Source organism: Neovison vison, chromosome 4, assembly GCF_020171115.1.
Source record: "Neovison vison isolate M4711 chromosome 4, ASM_NN_V1, whole genome shotgun sequence".
Taxonomy (NCBI): domain Eukaryota; kingdom Metazoa; phylum Chordata; class Mammalia; order Carnivora; family Mustelidae; genus Neogale; species Neogale vison.
The window spans coordinates 207,339,285-207,362,085 of record NC_058094.1 but is presented as its reverse complement, the minus strand read 5'-3'; the positions used below and the strand labels follow the sequence as shown (position 1 = coordinate 207,362,085).

The window sequence follows — 22,801 nt, the reverse complement described above, 5'->3', positions numbered from 1 at the left end:
AGAGAGAGCGAGCACAGGCAGACAGAGTGGAAGGCCGAGTCAGAGGGAGAAGCAGGCTCCCTGCGGAGCAAGGAGCCCCATGTGGGACTCGATCCCAGGACGCTGGGATCATGACCTGAGCCGAAGGCAGCTGCTTAACCAACTGAGCCACCCAGGCGTCCCGGGCATACAAATGTTTAAATGAATGTTTGGAGACAGCTAATACTTGTCCTGTGCCCACTATGTGGAGCCAAGAACCTTTCCTTTAAACCACTTGATCTTCAAATCTGGCTCTAGGCTACAGACACCACTTCCCCTGTAGCTCTTTTGAGAAGAGGCTGTCTATGCTTCCACACTTTGCAAATTCCAGGGTCAAGTTTCGGGGATCAGCATCTGCCTAGGTCCTTAATGCTGTCCCTTGCATCCCATTAATTTGCCACTCTCTTAAAACAACTTTGTGAAGGTTCGTTCCACCTGATTTATACCACTATCTCATTAAAGTGGTTGTCTTCTCTGCCTCAACTGCCACCTTGTCATTGTTTGAAATCAATATCTGGTGAGAACTTCTCCACCCAGTGACCCTGAAGAACTTAAACATTTATGAACCTGGCTTGCCCAATACCCTGGAATCTGAGCTCTTTGACCTCATCTTCAGTAAACTTGACCTCTGTGCCAGTTTAGCCACCCTCTTCAGTACAGATGAAGTATGGCGATGGTTCCATAGCTGAAATTGTAAACTCCAGATCCTCCATTCTCTGATCATAATCACTGACCTTTCTCTCTTCTCATTTAGTTACTTCTTTTATACCTTGTAGAGTTATCTATTGCTGCAGAATAATTTACCCCAAAATTTAAGTATTAAGCAATGAGCATTTATTATCTCACAGTTTGTGCCAGGCACTGGCATATAGTAGGTGTTTAGTTAATGCTAGCCAAATGTTGATGTGGACTGTACGGGTTAACTGTTGCATGCCAGGATTTCATTCCATCCTCAGTAAAAATATTAAATACATACAATAGTTATCCCTATTTTACAGATGAGGAGAATTAATGTAAATCTGTATGGCTTAGCTGAGTGCCTTTACCTCAAGATCTCTCACAAGGCTACCATCAAGGCATCCGTGGCAGCTGTGGTGTCATGAAGGTCTGTTATCTGACTGGGAGGATCTGCTTCCAAGCTTACTCATGTCATCATTGGCAGGATTCAGTTCCTCAGGAGCTTGGACTGAAGGCCTCCGTTCCTTGCTAGTGGGTCTCTGCATGGGCCAACTCACATGGTAGATGGCTTCTGTCAGAGAGGACAAATGAGAGAGCAAGAGAGGACAAGCAAACAAGTCCTTCTGAAACTAATCTCAGAAGTAACATCCCATCACTTTGGCTATATGATTTTCATTAGAAAAGTCTCTCCGTTGGGCCCACCCTCAAGGGGAGAGGCTTACACAAGGGCATAAATACCAGGAGGCAGGATCACTGGCCATTCTTTAGCTTTACATAGAATTCAAAGTCCCTTAACCTCTGTATGTTCGTAATCAGTTCCCTTCTGCTTTCTCCTGGATCCTTGGTTAGCCTCTGTCATTTTTGCCCCCTCCTCTCAGTATCCTCATCCCTGTTGTCTTCCATTGGCATATAGTAAAATAAAACCAGTCTGTTTTAAACCTCTTTTCCTTTTAACGCCAATTCCACTGGCTCCTACACTCTCATATAGTGATAAGCCTTCTACCTGGGAGAGATCATTAAAGCATCAAGAACGCCCTTCATTTCCCACACCACATCTGAAAATTTACCTTCCTTCTCATTCCTCATCTTCTCCCTTGCTACAAAGAAAAAATATCCTCCTACTGCTTAGTTCTACCCCTCCATCTACGTTCTGGTTCTACCCTCTTCACCTTGTCAAGGACTCTCTCTTTCTCTCTCTTTTTTTCATTTAAGTCATCGCCTCACCCAGAGCAGGCCTTGAACTCACAACCCCAGGATCAAGGTTCATAAGCTCCACCGACTGAGCCAGCCAGGTGCCCCAAGGACTCTCCTCATAGATAATTCCCTCTCCTGTTTTTATAGCTTCTCAGGTAATCCTGGACTCTTCTTGTTAGCATTTAAATATTCTCAAAGTTCTTCCATAGTGAAAATGAATAAATCTTTCCTTTATTCCACATCCCTCTTTTAGTAGATCTTCTCCCCTCACCCCACAGGCAAACCCTCTTGGTGAAATTTTTTATGTTTGTTGCCTTCCTCATCTTCACCTGCATTCAATCATCAGCACACTGCACTCTATTGCTCTTATTAATTTACTGAAACTGTTCTCTTGAAGGTCAATACTAACCTACTCACTACATTCAGTGAATAATTTTCACACCTCACTTCCCTGAGCCCTCTATAAAATTTGACAATATTTGTTCCTTGAAATGCATTTTTCCTTCCCATATTCCTCGTATTCTTCCCATCTATCTAGCTGTTCCTCCTTATCTCTGTTGTGAATGACTCCTCTTTTGCTTACTCTTAATATGGATGTTCCTGTGGCTTCTTCTCAAGGCATCTTCCTTTCTAATTGGAAACATTCTTCCTAAGACATCTTCACCACTCCCCTGACTGCATGCTAAAGATTCCCAAATATAGGCATATAACTCCTGTTAAAATCTCTCTTGAGCTCCAAATCCTGTGTTCAGCAATACTCTGGATATCTGCCCATGGCTGTCATCTTGGGAGTTGAAATTCAACATGTCTCACAAGGAACTCAGTATCTTTCCTCCCAAACCCACTCTTCCCTAGTATGCATCACAACCCAAATAATGACACCAAAAGTTACCCAGTTGCAAACCAGAAATCTGGAGATCATCACTTTCCCACTTCTTAGTCAATCTCTGAAATCTGTTAGATCCACAGGGGCATAATCAATCACACGTGCCCTGGAAACAGACCACCAAGTTATATAGTGTCTCTATTTGATGGCTGCATCTTCTGTAAAATAAAGATGATAATAGAACCTACCTCCTAGAGTTGTTCTGGTCTTGAGGGTTACATGAATTAGTATATGTTAAATACAGAACACTGTCTGAATCATCTATGTGTTAAATGCTTCATGGTTATTATTAAAAATCTATTGCTTAAACTTGGCATATTGACATATTTTTTATTTGGACTGCTAGACAGGCTTATAATAGAGCTCCCCAACAGTAGTCTTCCTTACCCACACCCCATTCATTCTTCCTGCTGCAGCCAAGGTGACATTTTTTTAAGGTTTTTTTGTTTTGTTTTGTTTTGTTTTAATTTGAGAGAGAGGGAGCACACATGTACAAGGGAGAGAAGCAAACTCCTTGCTGAGCACAGAGCCCAATACAGCCTTGATGCAGAGCTTGATTCCTGGCTGGACCCCACAACCCTGAAATCATAACCCAAGCCAAAATCAAAGAGTCAGACCTTAACCAATTGAGCCACCCAGGAGCCCCAAAGTGACTTTTCTTATGCCACTTTCTCTTCTCCTCATTTCCCTCCTATGATTTCTTCACACCAGATCTCCTCTCATAGTACCACTGTCAAACAGCTACACAAGCCAAGTGAACTTGGTTTTGTTCTCTCTAGGAAGCCCTCCTTTGCCTTCAGGCATTTTTGCATACTTTTGTGTGTGCCTCATCACTCTTTCCACCCCTCTGTCCTCCTCTCCACCCCCACTCACTTCACAGGGCTACCACCTCTCCATCCTTTAATTTCCCACTTAGAAATCACAGTGCCTCCCCTGAAAGGCATTGAGAAGAATGACAGGTTTACTTCTTTTTTCCTCCTATTTTTGGTCTATCAAGGCATTGTCAGATTGGAACATAACTGTCTCTTTGCCCTTTAAAATGCCATGAGACTCAGTCTGATTTATTTACAGTGGAATTCCCAGCCCAATGTCTGGTACAGATAGCTGGTCAGTCAAGATTGGTTAATAAATGAATGGGAGAAAAGCATTAGCATACACATTTTACCTATAAGGAGCTAGACACTCATGTAGGATGTTTGTTAGGGGTCACAGAGCTAATAAGTGGCCGACAAAGGATTTGACACCAGTTCTTGTGACTCTAAAGGTCATGATCAATTTGTTTTTATAGGAAAGAAAGAGACTTTGATCTTCCTTTGAAGTAGATTTGGGTCACTTCTGTGCCCAGGCAGCATCAGACCAGAGTGGTGAACTGAGCGCTGAGCGGGTATAGAGGTGAGAAAGCCTCACTTCCTCTCAAGAAGGCTAATACAGGAGGGTTTGCTGGTTTGGAAACCTGGAGGAGATCGCTTTGCTGGTTTCTGTCAGTGGAATGTAATAAGAACTCTAGCTCCTGGTCCTAATTGTACACCCCAATCCCTTGCTTGGAGCCAGGCCTAGAAGTGCCTAAGCTGTCTCTCAGTTATAAAGCAGCTCCTTGGAGAAGGATCAAAATTCAGATGCGTGTGGATGGGGTAAAAAGCCAGAGTACACATTTCTTTCCCTCCAGCAGCCCTCACTCCCACCCCTGCACAGAAAACACACCTGCTGTAAGATGTCTCTAAGTGGTCCTCAGACAGAGCTCAGGTGTTTTATATCAAGGGTGCCCTGAATATATTTTATTTTTTAAAGGATCTATGTTTGTGACTTTTATGTATAATGGCAAGATTTTGAAAATGTATTTAATTTTGTAATATTTACCAATGATTTATTTATAAGCTATTTACTCAAATAAGTGGAGCTGCTTACAAAAAAAGAGAGAGAAAGAGAGACTTCAGATCCTTAAAGGTGACTCCTTCTGTGTGGTGGAGAACACACACACACTCTAGAGATGGACAAGATTCATTTAAACAAACAAACAAAATACCTTGCTTCCTGTACTCCTTTGAGAGAAATTTTTCTTTATTTTTAAGACTATTTCTTTTTTTTTTAAGATTTTATTTATTTGTTTGACAGACAGAGAACACAAGTAGGCAGAGAGGCAGGCAGAGAGAGAGAGAGAGAGGGGGGAGGAAGCAGGCTCCCTGCTAAGCAGAGAGCCCGATGTGGGGCTCGATCCCAGGACCCCGGGATCATGACCCAAGCCAAAGGCAGAGGCTTTAACTCACTGAGCCATCCAGGCGCCCCAAGACTATTTCTTTATTTGAGAGAGAGCTTTTTCTGCTTTTTCTGCATTACATGATTTAATCCGTAGACCAGCCCTATGAAATGGATATAATCAACCTCTTTCTACAAAGGACAGTAATGCTTACAAGAGGTAAGCAGGCAACTCTAGGTCAAGAGCTAATAAGGGATGGGGTCAAAATTTGAGCCCAGAACTTTCTGACCATAGTCTGCTCATAACTATTTGACTAGCCTGCTTCTAAGATGGCCAGACAGGCCCTCCTCACTGGAGACCAGCACATGTAGGATCTAGAGACTGGACAAAGGAAGAGTTTTCAACTCTCTACTAAGCTTCCTTTGGGAAGAAAACTCACCGCTAGAGTAGCTCCAGCCTCCGTTCTGCTTGACCCACCTCCAATTTCAACCCATCCCCCCAACACCGATAACCTGGTGTTCTTTCTAAACTGCAAATCTCGTCACACAGAATCCCTCCTCAACACTGCAGTGGCTCACTTTCTGTTTCAAGATGGTTTCAACTCCACCGAGTAGGACACGAGGTCCTTACCATCTGGCCCTGACCTACTTTTCCTCTTTCTTTTCCTTTTTCTCCTCCTCCTTTTTTGAGTCTGTTGTGGACTGAATTGTGTCTTCCCCAGATTCATATGTTGAAACCCAAACCCCCAGAGTGACTGTATTTGGAGACAGTGCCTTTGTGGAAAAAATGAAAGTTAAATGTAAGAGTAAGACCGTCCCCTCACAGGGTTGGATCCTTAAAGAAGAGGAAGAGACCAGATCTCTTTCTCTCTTTCTCCCTGCAGATGCACAGAGGAAAGGCCACGTGAGGACACATTGAGAAGATGACCATCCGCAAGCCAGCAAGAGAGTTCTCAGCAGAAGCTCCCTGACAACTTGATCTTGGACTTCTAACGTCCAGGGCTCTGAGAACACATTTGTGTTTTTTAAGCCAGTCCCTATGTAGTATGTTGTAATGGCCATTCACACTGACTAATACAAAGTTTCACTGTACATTTACTTAAAAGAAAAGCCTCACAAACCCAAGTTGTCAGGATCAGCCCTGGTCAGAAGAACTTTCAGTGACGATGGACTCCTCCACGTATGCTCTGCCCAACACAATTGCCACCAGCTACCTGTGGCCGATGAGCCCTTAAAATTTGGCTAGTGCAACTGAGGGACTGAATTTTTCATGTTACTTAATTTTAATTAATTTAAGTTTAAACCACCCCATGAGGCTAGTGATTAACGTATTACACAGCACCGGTCTAGGTCATTAAACTTGAATCTTGATTAAACTTGTATATCTGATAACATCATTTTCTACGTAAGTTTTAAATTAAGTGCTTTCTATATTCCTCATGTATTCCAAAACTGATTAAAATGCATGGCAACATAAGGCATCATTAAAAAAAAAAACTTAAGAAGCAACAAATAAGTATATAACATTAAAAGAAGAACTTAAATCCTCTTGGGGGGGGGCGGAAAGAAAGAAAAGAAACAATTTATCCTGTGCTTGAGACTTAGACATTGTTTCTTAAACCTTATGAACCTTGGAACAAAATTCCTATCAACCTAAGAAAGATAATGTATTCTTCCCAATTGCCCTCTCTACATAGTACGTCAACATAAAGGATTTATAATGCATAAATGCATGTGCATTTATGTAACTATATGATTATTTGGGCAATGGTTTCAAAACTTTTAGTTAATGAATGGACTTTATACCCTGTCCTGTTGTCATTTGAGGGTTAGATCAACCTTAATTCCATTCTCCCAAATGCTGTTCATCAGTGCCTCTAGGTTCTCAATAGCCTTAGATAATTGTATATTGATTTTTCTCCAGCTACAGCCATCATTTTAATCACCATCATGTTTTGTCACCTTGGACCCTCCCTGCCATAATTGAACCTCTAAGAAAAAAGACATAAGGACAGCTCCAGCCAGTGTGCCTTCTTTATCACAAGATAGCCTGTTGCTCTGAATCGCAGTCCCCTCTCTGCAAACTGAGACGATCAAGCTAGGACGGAACAGAAGGATTCCTTTTTCTCTATCCCTGCAATCCTGAAGTCGCTGGCTAGCAAACTTGAGAGTTAGAAACGTTTGAGCAAGGAATAGCAAACTACATGACCCACAGGCTAAGTATATATTTTTCTTTCACAGATCAAGAGGTTGGAGGCGTTTGTTCATAAGGTTAACCATTTCAGGGTGGGCATCTCTGTAATCCTCCTAGCTTTTCCCTTGTGGTTGCAAAATACCTGCTTCAGCTCCAGAAACTGTAAGAAAAAGGCAAGAAAGAGGAAAGAGACCAGTACGAGAAATATCTGCCCATTTTTATCAGGAAAGCAAAAGCCTTCCCAGAAATCCCTGACCTAGGCCTTCCCCTGCTGCAGGGAAGGTTGAGAAGGCTTTTCGGTTGCCAAAGGAGAAGGATTCTGGCATGGGTGCTGGGGCGGCCTGAGCACTGGGCATCTTCTTTGCCTCTGGCCCTGGTCAGCCCTTCCTGGAGCTCTGGCCTATTTCTAAGCCCCATTCCCTTTCTCAAAGGAAAAATACCATCCCCTCCTTCTTTCTAGACTAAAAAAGCCCAAAGCAGTAAGCCTGTGTTTCATCTGTATTGTCTCTGGACTTTAGCCCTCCCTATCACCTCCTCTACGAAAGGCCCTGCCTCTGTGGAGTGGAGGGATCGTGGACTCCCTCCACTGCTCTGCCTTCTCTGCCTGTGGAAAAGCCTTCCGTCTACTGCAGGCCAGAAGCACGTGTTGCATTGCCCTGTGTGGCTCACTGTGGCCCCAGCAGCTCTTACTGTACCAGAAACCTCAGTCTGATTGTACCCAGGGCCCAATTCCCTCCACTCAGATTGCCCTTCTATTTGGTGCAGTTACTGCTTTTCCTACAAAATCTTCTGAGACACCTGTAAATAGAAGTGACTTCCGCCTCCTCTGTATCCCAGGCCCCGTGGGTTCCACCTTCCCCGATTTCTGCGCTATACTCTTCCTGTGTCAGAGTTATTTGTGCAACAGTTGAGCTGGCCTGGGAGCTTGTAACAGGCTCCTATGAGTCTTGTTGGTTTTTGTGCTCCCTGTAGGCCCCGCACTGCCTTGTAAAGGATAAGCACTCGGTAAGTGTGTTTTGAATAAAACTAAAGTAGTCAGTTTGTTTGAATGACTGAGATGACTGATGTACTTTTCTCTTTTCGTCTCTAATTTCCATCACATATTTTTTCGTGTTTTCTGGAAATTGAAACTGAGAATGTCTGGGTATTTCAGGCAGAAGCCGGGATTATAGTGGGGGTTGTCATCTTTGGACAGCTCTAGACACAAGATAGTTCATCTGAGGTGTGAATTTTTTTTAAGATTTTATTCATTTATTTTGACAGAGAGAGGGAGATCACAAATAGGCAGAGAGGCAGGCAGAGAGAGAAGGGGAAACAGGCTCCCCACTGAGCAGAGAGCCCCATGCAGGGCTCGATCCCAGGACCCTGAGATCATGACCTGAGCCAAAGGCAGAAGCTTAACCCACTGAGCCACCAGGTGCCCCTGAGGTGTGCATTTTATTTAAGTCCTGCCCCAATTGCCTGTGTCCCCACCTCTTCTGGAGCCCTGCCCACCACATATGCATTAACTTCTGTTTGCCCCTTGTCTTAGGGTAGACCAGTTGCAGAAACAGAAGAACTCACAATTGTTTGGTGACTTGAGTAACACAGAGGTATAACCCTCTCTCACAAAACAGCCCACTCACATAGTCCAAGGGCCCAGGCTGGTTGCAGCTCTTCTAGCCATCAGCAGGGACTCCAACAGACCTGTCCTTTAGAGTCAAGAGCAAAGGGAGACGGATCATGGAATGATGCAAAGATATTTTGTGGAAGAGAAGGACGATGAGATGGTCACTTTGAACATTCTCAATCTTGCACACAAAGTTAGGAGAACTTAGGAGTCAAAACAAAGGATGAGTCCCTGTGGGAGCCATGACCCCAGGACTAAAGATGAGGCCCTTTCTGGAGATTCTGTGGCCTGGAATAGCCAGCAGCTGATCCAAACCCAGCCAGGACTCTCGAGCGGGTTGGCATGTCCCCACCAGGACAGCCGGGGTCAGCTGTTAGCGTAGAGGAGCCCAAGCGATCAAGAGGAAGAATGGCAAGAGGTTAGGATCAGGATGAGAGGTGATGGTGGGGAATGTGGGGCCAAGAAGAGGAGTAGCGGACTGGGCCCTGGGCTTGGGGAACAAAGACAGGGTAGCTGGAATGTGCGGGGTTGGAGCTGCCAGCATTAAGCGACCAGAGTCCAGGCAGGCTTGACATCTGCTGGGGGTGAAAGAGCAGGGGTGGGGCTGGGGCAAGAGGACAGGGTTCAGGTGGCAGCTTGAAGGGACTCATGGTCGGGGTCTGCTCAAGGTGAACTCCAGGACGAATGGGCATTTTTTTTAAAAAAGATTTTACTTATTTATTTGACAGACAGAGATCACAAGCAGGCAGAGAAGCAGGCAGAGAGAGAGGAGGAAGCAGGGTCCCTGCTGAGCAGAGAGCCTGAGGTGGGGCTCAATCCCAGGACCCTGGGATCATGAGCCGAGCCGAAGGCAGAGGCTTTAACCCACTGAGCCACCCAGGTACCCCATGAATGGGCATTTTTATCAGGTGCCCTTTTCTGGATCTCCTCCAGCTTAATTCACTCAAAGGACAGCTATTTCACGTAAAAGTACATCCTACTTCAGCCACATTCCACATAAATGCCACAGACACACTCTGATGTCAGAAAATCACCTCTGTTTTCTCATTACCCAAGTCTTTGTTTCACGTATTCGAGAGTGGCATAAATTCCAATATGATATGATTTTATGAAAAGGCAAGATAATTCTAAAATTAGAATTGTTGCTCAGCAGAGAGCAGCTAATAGAGTTTGCTCTTTTATGAGTACTTCAGAGGATAGGATGTTGCTTTATGCTGCAATTCAGACAGGCTAAACGACCATCGAGTTCTGTGATGTATACACGCCTTTTTTTCTTTTTTTTTTTTTAAGCATCTTTCTCAATACAAGGCTTTTGAGCAGTTTTCCTCTGTCTGGAGCTCTGTCCCTCCAACAAGAAACAAAATGGAAAAACTCTCTGCCTTCTGGGAGCTTCCCTTTTAGTATCAGAAAAATAGGATGGGATGATTATGATGCCTGAACTTTAAATTTGGATTAGAGGTATTTGCAACCAAGGCAAAAATAAAAAAGACACATTAAGGTTATATACGTCTCCCTGTCTGATTAAAGGAAGTGCACTATCTTATGGGAAGAGACAAACTTTTCTCTTGACGTTGAATTCTGGAAGGTTTTTATTACATCACTCTTACCTAAAGAGTAATCAGTGGGTAAGATAACGGGTGATGTTTTTAGGAGAGTTTTGAAAAACATGCAGAAGTGTGGCTCTTTCTTATAAAAAGTCTATATATAGGGGTGCCTGGGTGGCTCAGTGGGTTAAAGCCTCTGCCTTCAGTTCAGGTCATGATCCCAGGGTCCTGGGATCCAGCCCCACATCAGGCTCTCTGCTCAGCGGGTAGCCTGCTTCCTCCTCTCTCTCTGTCTGCCTGTCTGCCTACTTGTGTTCTCTGTCAAATAAATAAATAAATGAAAATCTTTTTAAACAGTTCATATATAATCTAAAGGAATAGTATTGGATAGTAATTCAGTGAGAGTTTGATAGGACACTGCAATCACTGTAAAGAAAAATATATGCTTGAAAAAAAGAGGGCAAATGTAACTAATTCTTTCTTTTCAGGTACTGAGAGTCAAAACATTTAAGAAAGAGAAAAGGAGACCTATAATATTCTAAGTGGGTCGAGTGAAAATAATATTAAGGCATTCACTAGCACATACCATTTTGCTGAGGGAAGATGTATGGGGAGGATGTACAATTGGATTCCCTAAATTTGACATGACTCTGACCCTTCACTAAATCCTACGAAATCTCTTTGTAAATTGGTTCAAAGTGTATAGAGAATAATCTGGATGTATACGAGACTTCTAAAATTGCTCAAGACTTTCCACTTGGCAATTCCACTGTGGGAAATCCCCAGGGGAAAAAATGTCTCAGGTCAAGATGGGAGGAGTCCAAAGCAAGTGTTCTGACAGAGGGGCAGGGAGTAAGGGTACTGGGAATTGTCAGAATATGAGCTGTTTGTGAAACGTATACTTTGCAAAACTTGCAAGTTACTTAATCTCTCCAAGTCTCAGTTTCCTATCTGTAAGATAGGAATAAAAATAGAACTCATCTCATTAGGTTGTTCTGATAGTAGATGAGATAATGAAGGAGAAGTTCTACTCACAGTGCCTGGGATCTAGGGAGCTCTTAATAAATTTAGTGAAGGGGCGCCTGGGTGACTCAGTCGTTAAGCAGCTGCCTTTAGCTCAAGTCATGATCAGAGGGTCCTGGGATCCAGCCCTACATCGGGCTCCCTGCTCCACCGGGAGCCTGCTTCTCCCTCTCCCACTCCCCCTGCTTGTGTTCTCTCTCTTGCTGTCTCTCTCTCTCTGTCAAATAAATAAATAAAATCTTTTTAAAAAGTAAGTTGGTGAGAATGATAATGATGATGATGGTGATGGTGGTGGTGATCTTGAACATTTGAAGTCACTCACAGTCCCAAAGATATGAAAATAACCAAGAAATGTGTGGTATGTAAACACAATGAAATACTAGGTAGTTATTAAAAATGACATGTGTGGGACGCCTGGGTGGCTCAGTGGGTTAAGCCGCTGCCTTCGGCTCAGGTCATGATCTTGGGGTCCTGGGATCGAGTCCCACATTGGGCTCTCTGCTCAGCAGGGAACTTGCTTCTCTCTCTCTCTCTCTCTCTGCCTACTTCTCTGCCTACTTGTGATCTCTCTCTGTCAAATAAATAAATAAAATCTTTTTAAAAAAATGACATGTGTGTAAACTGCCTTTATGGTGCAATGTAAAAACCAGGACATGAAAGAATTCTGCATATTGATTATGACAAGGTAAGAAGAAATATCAGCATTAAAAATAACCCAACAGAATTTTTTAAAAAATATTTGTGTATTTATTTGACAGAGAGAGAGAGCACATGTAGGTAGAGAGAGAGGGGGAAGCAGGCTCCCTGCCGAGCAGAGCGCCCAATGTGGGGCTTGATCCCAGGATCCTGAGATCATGACCCGAGCCGAAGGCAGAGGCTTAACCCACTGAGCTACCCAGGTGCCCCAACCCAACAGAATTTTTAACAGAGCTTAATGATCTGTCAGTTTGCTAGCTACTGTCTAAAGTTCATAGCAAATTCTTTTTCAACTAAACCTAGTTCTCAGAGCCAAGAGATTAATTTCTTATTTTGAAAGAATCATTATATGATCATAAAAATCATTTTCTTATTTTATTGTGAACTGTAAGACACCAGGAAGACACCCCAAACAATGAACAACTTAGTGATTTATCACAAAGTGAACACCAGTAAAATTACCACCCAAGTCAAGAAATGACAGCAGCATCCCCAGAACCCGCTTTCCTAATTATCGTTCTAAGTATGTATCTCAAAATGCTATAATTCTTTGTGTTCTTAAAAATTTATGACTGCAGAAAAAAAATTATGACTGCAGTTAAACAATAAGTATTCCTTCCCGTGGCTTCTTTTCACATTTGCGAGACTCATACATGTCGTTTCATGTAGCTGTTGTGTGTTCATCTTCGTTGTTGTGTAATATTCCATTGTAGTGACTATACCACAATATAGTTATCCATTCTAACTATGATGGGTATTTGGTTTGTGGCAGGTTGTACTTTCCAAAGATGGCCACAGCCATATCTCTCAACATATGTGTTCTTCCTACAAAGTGACCTTGACCTTCTTCCCAGTAAGGCATGGAGTCTATGTCTCTCTCTTTGAATCTGAGTGGGCCTTTGGTCAGCCTCTGCCAACAGATTACAGTGAAAATTATTTCCTAAGTCACTTCATATTTGCTACCTTGTTCTTTTGGGATGCTTGCATTGGGAACCCAGCCACCATGCTGTGGGAAAGTCCAAGCTACTGCAGAGAGAGGGTGCATTCATGTGTTTTTGGCCAATAGACCCAGAATTCCTGCCAATAGCTGGCATCAACAGCTAGATGCAAGAGTAAAAAAGCCTTTAAATGAGTCCAGGCCCTCACCACTGAGTCACAGCCTTCGAGCCTCCCAGCAGAAGCCACATTACAGAGCTATCTCCTCTAGACCCTTTCTTTCTGAACTCCGGACTCACAGAATCCTTAAGCATAACAAAATGATGGTAGTTTTATGCCTCTGTGTTTGGAGTGGTTTAAAACACAATAACAGTGTCTGGAGCAGTGCTGTATGCAATTTTCAGATATTATAAATAAACATTCATGCACATGAATTTCTTTAGGGAAAATTCAGAGGTCATATGTTGTGAATACCTTTTTTTTTTTTAAAGATTTTATTTATTTGACAGAAAGAGATCACAAGTAGAGAGAGAGAGGAAGGAGCAGGCTCCCTGCCTAGCAGAGATCCTGATGCGGGACTTGATCTCAGGACCCTGAGATCATGACCTGAGCTGAAGGCAGAGGCTTAACCCACTGAGCCACCCAGGCAGCCCATGAATATCTTTAACTTAGGTGAATAATGCTAAGCTTTTTCTAGAGCGTTGTACCAACTTAGATTCCCATACAGTCATATCTTATTAGGGTCTTAATTTGCATTTCCCTAATTTCTAATGAAGATTGGCATTTTTATTTATTTTTTTAAAGATTTATTTATTTATTTGACAGAGAGAGACACACACAGCAAGAGAGGGAACACAAGCTGGGGGAGTGGGAGAGGGAAAAGCAGGCCTCCCACAGAGCAGGGAGCCCAGCTTGGGGTTGGTCTCAGGATCCCGGGATCATGACCCGAGCCGAAGGCAGACGCTTAACGGCTGAACCACCCAGATGCCTCATGGGTTAGCATTTTTACATATGTGTATCTGGCATTTGGTCATAAAGATATTCTCCTGTATTATCTTGTAGGAGTCTTATTATTTTACCAGTCATATTAATAGTAACAATCCCAGGAGGTACCTGACATCATTTCATTTGTCTTCCCTCAACTCATCTTTTGGGATTGTAACCATTGACATGCTATCCTAATCCAAAATGAGGTAGGAGGGTGAGAAAGGACCTAATTCTGGAAATATTCTCCTGCTCCAAGAACTTAGAAATTCTTAATTGTAAACCAACTGATAAAATAAAACTCCTATCACCCTAGAAGAGTGAAACCCTTTATTCTTCAAGCAGCCTGGTCCAACTTAATCATTTGAGACCCAAACTCTGTAAAACTCTCCCCATCTCAGACCTCTCCTCCAAACCAAGTTCTATTTGAGCCTGTGGCTCTCCACCTATCTCACTATGAGAGCCAAACAAGCAAACTTTTCCATTCCCATCTAGTCCTTGTGGCCAGGACAAGGTGATTAACTCTTCTGAACTCTGGATTCCCAGATTTAGGGGCAAACATGAGGGTGTCTGCATTTTAACTGTACTTTAGACCTTTACATCTTCTTGTTTGAGTTCCCTTGGAAGGCAAATGATTTCTCTTCTCAGGAGTTACTACCCATGGAATTCCAGTGAAGTTAGATTTCCAGCCCGCTCTTCTCTAAGATGTGAGACCAATTTCTTCTTCCAAGCCATGACAGACCAATGGGAAAATCTGTTCAGTTACCCTAGTGTTAACTGCTGCCCAGTCTCCCCTAGTCATTCATTTCTCTTCTTCTCTTCCCCCCATTCATCTTTTCTCTTACTTAGGACTCCTTGACGTTCCTAAATGACTTTATCTCTTTCCACAAACTAAAAATAAACACGTTGGAATTAAACGCCTCCAATACAAAAAATCCACCCCCAAGCATTTTTTTTTAAATCCCTTGAGATTTTCAACCTAAAATGCAAAACCTTTTTTTTAGGGCCAAGAAATGCAAGAGATGGAAAAGGAGTCAAAACATAGCAGGAGCATAATAAATGCTCACAGAAAAGGGTAGCAGTTGGTTAGGAGGTCGGCGGTATAGATGAACTTTTCCCCAGCAAGGCAACCTGGAAATGCTTGGGTGCTCACAGGGACCCTCACCTCCCTCCTGCCCCCAGCCTCCATAGAAAGAGTGTTTTTTAAGGGTCAGCACCCCACAGGGAGTGTTGGTTGTATAACGCTAGAGGAAGAGCCCAGAAGTTCAATTCTAATCACTCAGTCAGGGACATCAACATCTAATCATTCAGTGTGGCTACTCTGTAGGACTTGGTCCCACCAGTCCTGTCTGCTGGCCAACACAACCTCGAGTGCACCCTGGAAAGAAAGCAGATTGCTTCTCCTCAGTAACAACATGATTGATAGTTACACTTTCCAACTTCTAGATCAGAATTGCCCTAGGTGAGAAAGAAGGAATGGGAGTGAGTCCCACGTGACTGTACGCCATCAGCCTGGGAAAAATTGCAAAAGACTTTGTTGCAAAAGGTTTTTTGGGGGGGCATCTGGGTGGCTCAGTGGGTTAAGCCTCTGCCTTCGGCTCAAGTCATGATCTCAGGGTCCTGGGATCGAGCCTCACATCGGGCTCTCTGCTCAGCAGGGAGCCAGCTTCCCTCTCTCTCTGCCTGCTTTTCTGCCTGCTTGTGATCTCTGTCTATCAAATAAATAAATAAAAATTTTTAAAAAAGGTTTTATTGTCTACTGCTTCATGTTTGCAAGACTCATTTATGTCGGTATTTACTCATTTACTCAGGAATGCCTGCGTAATCCGCGTGTTCCTCATGTTTGATAACAAGGAAGCTTCATGTTTCCTTCTATTGGCGTGTAAGCAAGGTATAAACACTACCTTTTATTCAGTATCTACAATGCAGCAGGCATAGTACTAGATATTTTGAATATATTATCATAGAATCTCATGAAATTGCTTTAAGAATGCCAGGGAGGAAATGTTTCCATTATATAGACAATAAACTTGAGGCTTGGGAAGATAGGATTTCAACCCAGGTCTGTTTGACTCCTACACTCAAGCTCTTAATCCTTCTCTCAGTTAATCTTTTTTTTTTTTTTTAAAGATTTTATTTGTTTATTTGAGAGAAAGAGAGAGCATAAACAAGGGCGGGGGGGTAGAGGGAGAGGGAGAAGCAGACTCTCCGCTGAGCTAGGAACCTTATACGGGGCTCAACCCCAGGACCCCAGGATCATAAGCCGGGCCAAAGGCAGACGCTTAGCCGAATGAGCCACCCAGGCGTCCCTCTATCAGTTAATTTTTATTCATGAATCATTGTTTCGGAAGCCTCTTGGAGTCCATTCCACCCCACCCAAAGGTTGAGGTCATTGTCAAAAACTTGTTCCATTTAATCACATTCACCTTATTTCCCCATTCTTTTTTTATTTCTCTAGGCCTCTTGCTCACCCGTCCGCTTGCTCACCCATCTTTTATTTTCTCCACCAAATGATCCTTTTTATTTCGGTCCTAGAAACAAAAAATCTGGAAAGATGAGTCACTGTTACAAGCCACTCTGGCAATTCTCTGCTTTCCTCCTACAGAAACTGTTATCTAGCTCCTTGGGAAATTTTTTTCCCCTTTTATCTAACTTGATTGTCCTTTCTCTGCCAAGAGATTTTCTGTTCCTACAAAGTAGAGCTTAGAGGGAGTCTCTCTTCTAAACTCTTGGGTTCAGACAGAGCTGACCATATCTGAGAAGGTTTTGAAGTCCTCAGAATGATTTTATTTTATTTTATTTATTATTTATTTGACAGAGAGAGATAACAAGTAGGCAGAGAGGCAGGCAGAGAGAGTGGGGTGGGGGAGCAGGCTCCCCGCTGAGTAGAGAGCCCAGATGTGGAGCTTGATCCCAGGACCCTGTGATCATGACCTGAGCCGAAGGCAAAGGCTTAACCCACTTAGCCACCCAGGTGCCCCCTAGGAATGATTTTTAAGGAGGAGACTCACTTTAATGGTCCTTGCTGGTTCCAGTCCCATCTCCATTTCCAGGGCTTTTGCCCCCTCTTGGGGATTCTTTCCTTCCAGATACTTGGTGATCAAATGCTGCCCTCTGGCTGCCCAGCAAAGCCTTATTGGCAGCCCAGTGATTGGCCTATGACCTCTTTCTCTATCCCAACTGATGTATTCTGGATGTCATAGGATAGTCAGGGTGTTTGCAGGAGGCAATCAGTTAAGTTGAAGGCTGTTTATCAGATGGATCCTGGACAGCTCCTGATCTCCTCCTTACTGGGGCCTAGAAATTCCAGGGAGAGATAGGATGAACCTAAAATGAGTTCTAAAAGCACTTGTAAGAACATGATGAGCAGGACGAAGTGGTGCTGGCCCCATGGAATGGTCTACCAAGAAGCACTTGCAAGTGAGGGTGAAAGGAGAAATGGCATGTTTGTGAGAGCCAATTACTGCCTTGCTGCTCTAGAGTCCCTGCTCAATAAGCAGGGTAGGAACTCATCTTGGGGACCAGACAGGAAGTATAGAGTGGAAGATGCTCTCTTCTTGGGATGTGGCCAGGAAGGGCCTGGTTATCTCTCTCCAGCCCCAGTGCTAAGAGGTTATAGTAGAAGAGGTCCTGGTTAAAACAATGGACTCAGTCTTGCTATGGGTTGAACTTTGTCCCCCCACAATTCATGTGATGGAGTCTTCAACCCCAGTACCATATGATGTGACTGTTTGTGGAGATAGGGTCATCGCAGATGTAATTAATTCAGTTAATGTTGCGTTATCCGGGAGTATGGTGATCCCCTATTCCAATATGACAGGTATCCTAATAGAAGAATGCCTGTGAAAGGACAGATACACAGGAATGACACACCATGCAGCCATGAGCCAATGCAGCCATGAGCCAATGAACAACCAGAAGCTAAATGAAAGACTTGACACCGATCCTTTCCCAGAGCCTCAGAGGGAGTATGGCCCTGCTCTCACCTCGATATCAGACCTCTAGGCTCTAGAACAACAAGCCTCCCTATAACAAGACAAAATGATCTACAGTTAGTTTATTCATAGAAAACTGACAAATAAGTGGCAAATAAGTGGGAGAGTTTGGACTAAATATCAATTTTTCTAGCCCTCCACACGCTTGCCAATGGTGTCCTCCCATCATATCTTGATGGGTCAGGACAGAAGATGCCAGGAAGTCAAGAGCATAGATTTTCTCACGTCTTCTCTTTCTCATTCCCCTCCCACATACTACTTCTTCCTACTCCAAACTGTTCCCTTTCATCTGCTACTCCATGAATTTTTAAAAGGTGGGAATGAATTGGGAAAGGAACGATTTGAAAGCTAGGAGGCAGGACTCACTTGAGCATTTTCATTCCTCTATTCTCTCTCTCTACATCTTTGTCAGCTGCCTAAGGAGACTAGAGCTCAGGGGACTCACCCTCTAGTGCAGAGAACCCCCAGCATCTGAGGGAGATAAGCTTCCATCTTCTTATTTGAATTGCTTGATATCACTGTGGACTGACTTGGTATCTCTTTGGAATGACATTCTCTTGCCTTGTCTTCTCTCTCGACCGGGGTTCTCCCAGTACTAAAGATGTGTGAACTCAGAACCCTAAGGGAGTTTACTCTTTACAGACTTGTTTTGCTTCTACCCATCATCTTCAAAGACAGATACCTCCCTTCCTCCCCATGGCTCTACCAATAGCTCCAAAATCAGCTTTAATTTTTTGAGACTGGGGTGATGAAGATGAGGGCAAGTAGAAGAATGCGCAAGAATCCCCTTCTCAAAAACAGAATGGTAAATGAAATGAGCCAGACACAGAAGGACAAATACTGCATGATCCCACTTATATATGGTACCTAGAATAGGCAAATTCATGGAAAGAAAGTAGTGTAGAGGTCCAAGGGTTGGGAGAGGGAGGAATGCAGAGTTACAGTTTAATGGGTACAGAATTTAGGATGATGAAAAGTTCTGGAAATGGGGAATGATTGTAGTGGTACAACACTGTGAATGTTGTGGCTTAATGCCACTGAATTGTACACTTAAAAATTGTTAAAATGGTAAGCTTTATGTTATGCATATTTTCATCCAACAGAGAAAAAAAGGACAAGAGGTAAAATCAGCATTTTAAACTACAGATCCTACATAATTACAATTTTTTCTGAGTTAGTGCCTTTGAGCAATTATGTTAAATAATTTGATATTTTTACTGTTTGTTTTAAAATAAATTCCCTGTTTTCTCCTTAAAAAAAAAAAAAAAGGAGAATTCTATTCTCAAACCCAAGCTTCCTCCAACAGTGGCAACAATACCTAAAAGATTTTACTCTGTTGGATTCCAGAACCTGTCTTTTTTTTTTTTACTTTTTTTTTTTAATTTCTTTTCAGCGTAACAGTATTCATTGTTTTTGCACCACACCCAGAGCTCCATGCAATCCATGCCCTCTCTAATATCCACCACCTGGTTCACCCCCTTCAAAACCCTATAGCAGCAATGGCCAGAGTCGCCAAACTGTGGAAAGAACCAAGATGCCCTTCAACGGATAAGGAAGATGTGGCCCATATACACTATGGAGTATTGTGCCTCCATCAGAAAGGATGTATACCCAACTTTTGTAGCAACATGGACGGGACTGGAAGAGAGTATGCTGAGTGAAATAAGTCAAGCAGAGAGAGTCAATTATCATATGGTTTCACTTATTTGTGGAGCATAACAAATAGCATGGAGGACAAGGGGAAGTGGAGAGGAGAAGGGAGTTGACAGAACCTGTCTTTTCAATTCCGTCCCTGGAGGCAGAAAGAGGGTGATGCAGGAGCGGGTTCGGGAGGATGTGACGTTGAAAAGAGACCTGGCGCCTCAGAACGCTCCCAGCTGCCAGGTCTTGCCCAAGTCGGTGTCTCCTTTGCTGCTTCTGACCTGGAGCTGACCCGCCTGCCAGTCAGGCCGCTTGGGCTTTCAGGGGAGCTGTGAGGAGGGAAGCATGGGTCACCCAAGGTTAACTGTCATGCTGTGTCCCCACCAAGTGCAGGGTACTAGGCAGGCTGTAGGGGGAGCCCGCGTGCAGACCCAGCGCTCCGCCTGGAACTTCATCCGTGGGGTAAAACAGCGAGTCAGCCTTCTCTCCAACCACCGTTTGGTCGGAACAATTATTATACATTAAATTTTCAAAAAATGTAAAGAAAACTAAGAGAAAAAAACTCAAGGGACCAGGAAGCTGAAGAAAAGCCGCCATAGTGGGTGGAGTTAGTTAGAGCTGCCGTCAGCAGTCTAAATTCTGGAGTGGGACAAAGAGAATTAGAGGGTCAACAGAGGCTTTCCCTGAACATGAGTGTTGTGTGTCTTCCAGGGAAAAAAAGGGGGGCGGTATGTGGAGCAGCTCAGGGAAGGCTAAAATCATTGATTCCAGGTAGTGGAGACTTGAGAGTAAGAGCAGTTTGTTGTGGGACCAAGAGTGGACCTGAGGACCAGCCAGGAAGGAGTAATCAGGCAAGCTGAGGATGGTGGTAAAAGGGCAGCCAGCTGGGACTAGGGCTGAAACCTGGACCATGCGCCACTCAGAATCTGGTTATTGTGTTGGATGGTGCCAAGCCAGAGACAGTAATGAGACTTTCTTTGTGTCTACCTGTCTTTACATAGCTTGATCTCTGGGTAGGGTAGTGACTTCTGCTGGGCTGAACGGATATTGCTTCGGAGGGCTTTGGGGCACAATAAAAGAGCTCTGGATTTCTGAGACAGTGCTAAGAGCCTTATCTTTGGGGGGGGGGTGTGGAGCGGGTGGAATTTTCTTCCCAATTGCCTTTGGGTCTTGCTAAACAATGGAAAGTTACCCAAGCTGGAACACTGAGCTTTCTTCTGTAGGACCTGCTACAGGTCTAGTTTTAGTGATGGCTAGCTTAAATTAACATAGTCCTCTCTCACTCTGTCCTGAGCCTGGCCAACCCCCCACAACCTTCGGAAAGCATACAGGCAAAGACCTTGGATCATAGATGACTTTTGTTCCTCATCCCCTCTCTTTCAAAAATGAAAAACTTTTACTATATTTCAAAGACAGGAGAAAGATAGCCACCTAACTATCTCCCAGGTAAGGTAACTCTACGTCAGGAAAGGGATTTCATATAAAAGGTTTATTGAACCCAGAGATCAGGAGGGTCAACTGAAGAAGCATAGAGGCAGAAATGACAAGAACGGACAGCCAGGGTGGGGCTGGAAATCTAGACTAGAACTACTGAACTCGGTTAGTAGATAATGGGATTACCTACTGGCACAGAACAGTAGTAGTAAGAGCAGTAGTAACAATAATAATATAATCGCTGTACAGAATGTTCTTTACATATATTAACTTATGTAATACAACAGCCCTATGAGGTAGATACTACTATAATCCCATTTTATAGATGTGGAAAACTGAAGCACAAAAATGTTTTAAGATACGGAATGCCTGGATGGCTCAGTTGGTTCAGTGTCTGCCTTTGGCTTAGGTCATGATCCCAGGATCCTGGCATCGAGTCCCACATGGGGCTCCTCGCTCAAGTGGGGAGCTTGCTTCTCACTCTGCCTGCCGCTCCCCCTGCTTGTGCTCTTTCTGACAAATAAATAAATAAAATCTTTAAAAAAAAAAAAAAAACAGTTTTCAGGGACGTCTGGGTGGGTCAGTGGGTTAAAGCCTCTGCCTTTGGCTCAAGTCATGATCCCAGGGTCTTGGGATCGAGCCCCGAATTGGGGGGTCTCTGCTCAGCAGGGAGCCTGCTTCCTCCTCTCTTTCTGCCTGCTTCTCTGCCTACTTGTGATCTTTGTCTGTCAAATAAAAAAAATAAAATCTTTAAAAAAAAAGTTTTCAGATATAAGCCCCCCAAAAGAAAGCTCTAAAAGGGCTAGGATATTTCTAATTTAATTTAATTTAAAATCATTGACATGCAGTGTTCTATTAATTTCAGGTGTAGAATATAGTGATTCAAAAATTCCATACATCACCTGGTGCTCCTCACAAGATCACAAGTGCCCTCCTTAGTCCCCATCACCTATTTCTCCCAATCCACCTGCTCCTTTCCCCCCATAACCATCAGTTTGTTCTCTGTAGTTAAGAGTCTATTTCTTGACTTCTCTCCCCCTTTCTCTCTCTCTTATTTTTTTTTCCCCTTCTCATTTGTTGTTTCCTAAATTCCACATGTAGTGAACTCATATGGGATTGGTCTTCCTCTGACTACTCATTGCTGCTAATGTATGCTGTACATTGACTGTATGCTGGGCATACAGTAGGTGTTCAATAATTATTTGCTAAATTAACAGTTAACTGGCCCAAGATCATGTAGATAGCATGGCAGAGATGGAATAGAAATTGAGGTTTGATGGGTTTAAAGTCCTGCTCTTTCTTTCTTTTTTTTTTTTTTAAGGATTTTATTTATTTATTTGACAGAGATTACAAGTAGGCAGAGAGGCAGGCAGAAAGGGGGGGGGAGCAGGCTCCCCACTGAGCAGAGAGCCAACGCAGGGCTCGATCCCAGGACCCTGAGATGATGACATGAGCCAAAGGAAGAGGCTTTAACCCACTGAGTCACTCAGGCACCCCTAAAGTCCTCCTCCTAAATATTGCATCATAGTGTTCTGGATACACTTACAGGAGGTGAGCTTTGTGTGTCTCTCAATATGAGTTACATCTGCTGGATACTGCCTGCCCTCACTCTCAGAGTTGGTTATGAGAGGGAACCCTTCCTAACTCATAGTATGAGACCAACATCAATTACCCTAATGCCAAAGGGTATAAAGAACTTATGAGAAAGGAAAACCAAAGACCAATATGTCTTATTAATGCCGATGGAAAAAATCCTCAAAAAATATTAGCAAATTG

General features: G+C 43.4%; 1 protein-coding gene across 1 annotated transcript in view; it reads left to right on the top strand.

The window, feature by feature from the left end:
- PAX4 (paired box 4) overlaps positions 1–22,801 on the top strand; it is a 37,156-nt gene that overhangs the window by 838 nt on the left and 13,517 nt on the right. Inside the window, exon 2 of the mRNA XM_044247023.1 lies at positions 5,127–5,189. Coding sequence (XP_044102958.1) covers positions 5,127–5,189 — 63 coding nt within the window. The remainder of the gene's footprint in view (positions 1–5,126; positions 5,190–22,801) is intronic.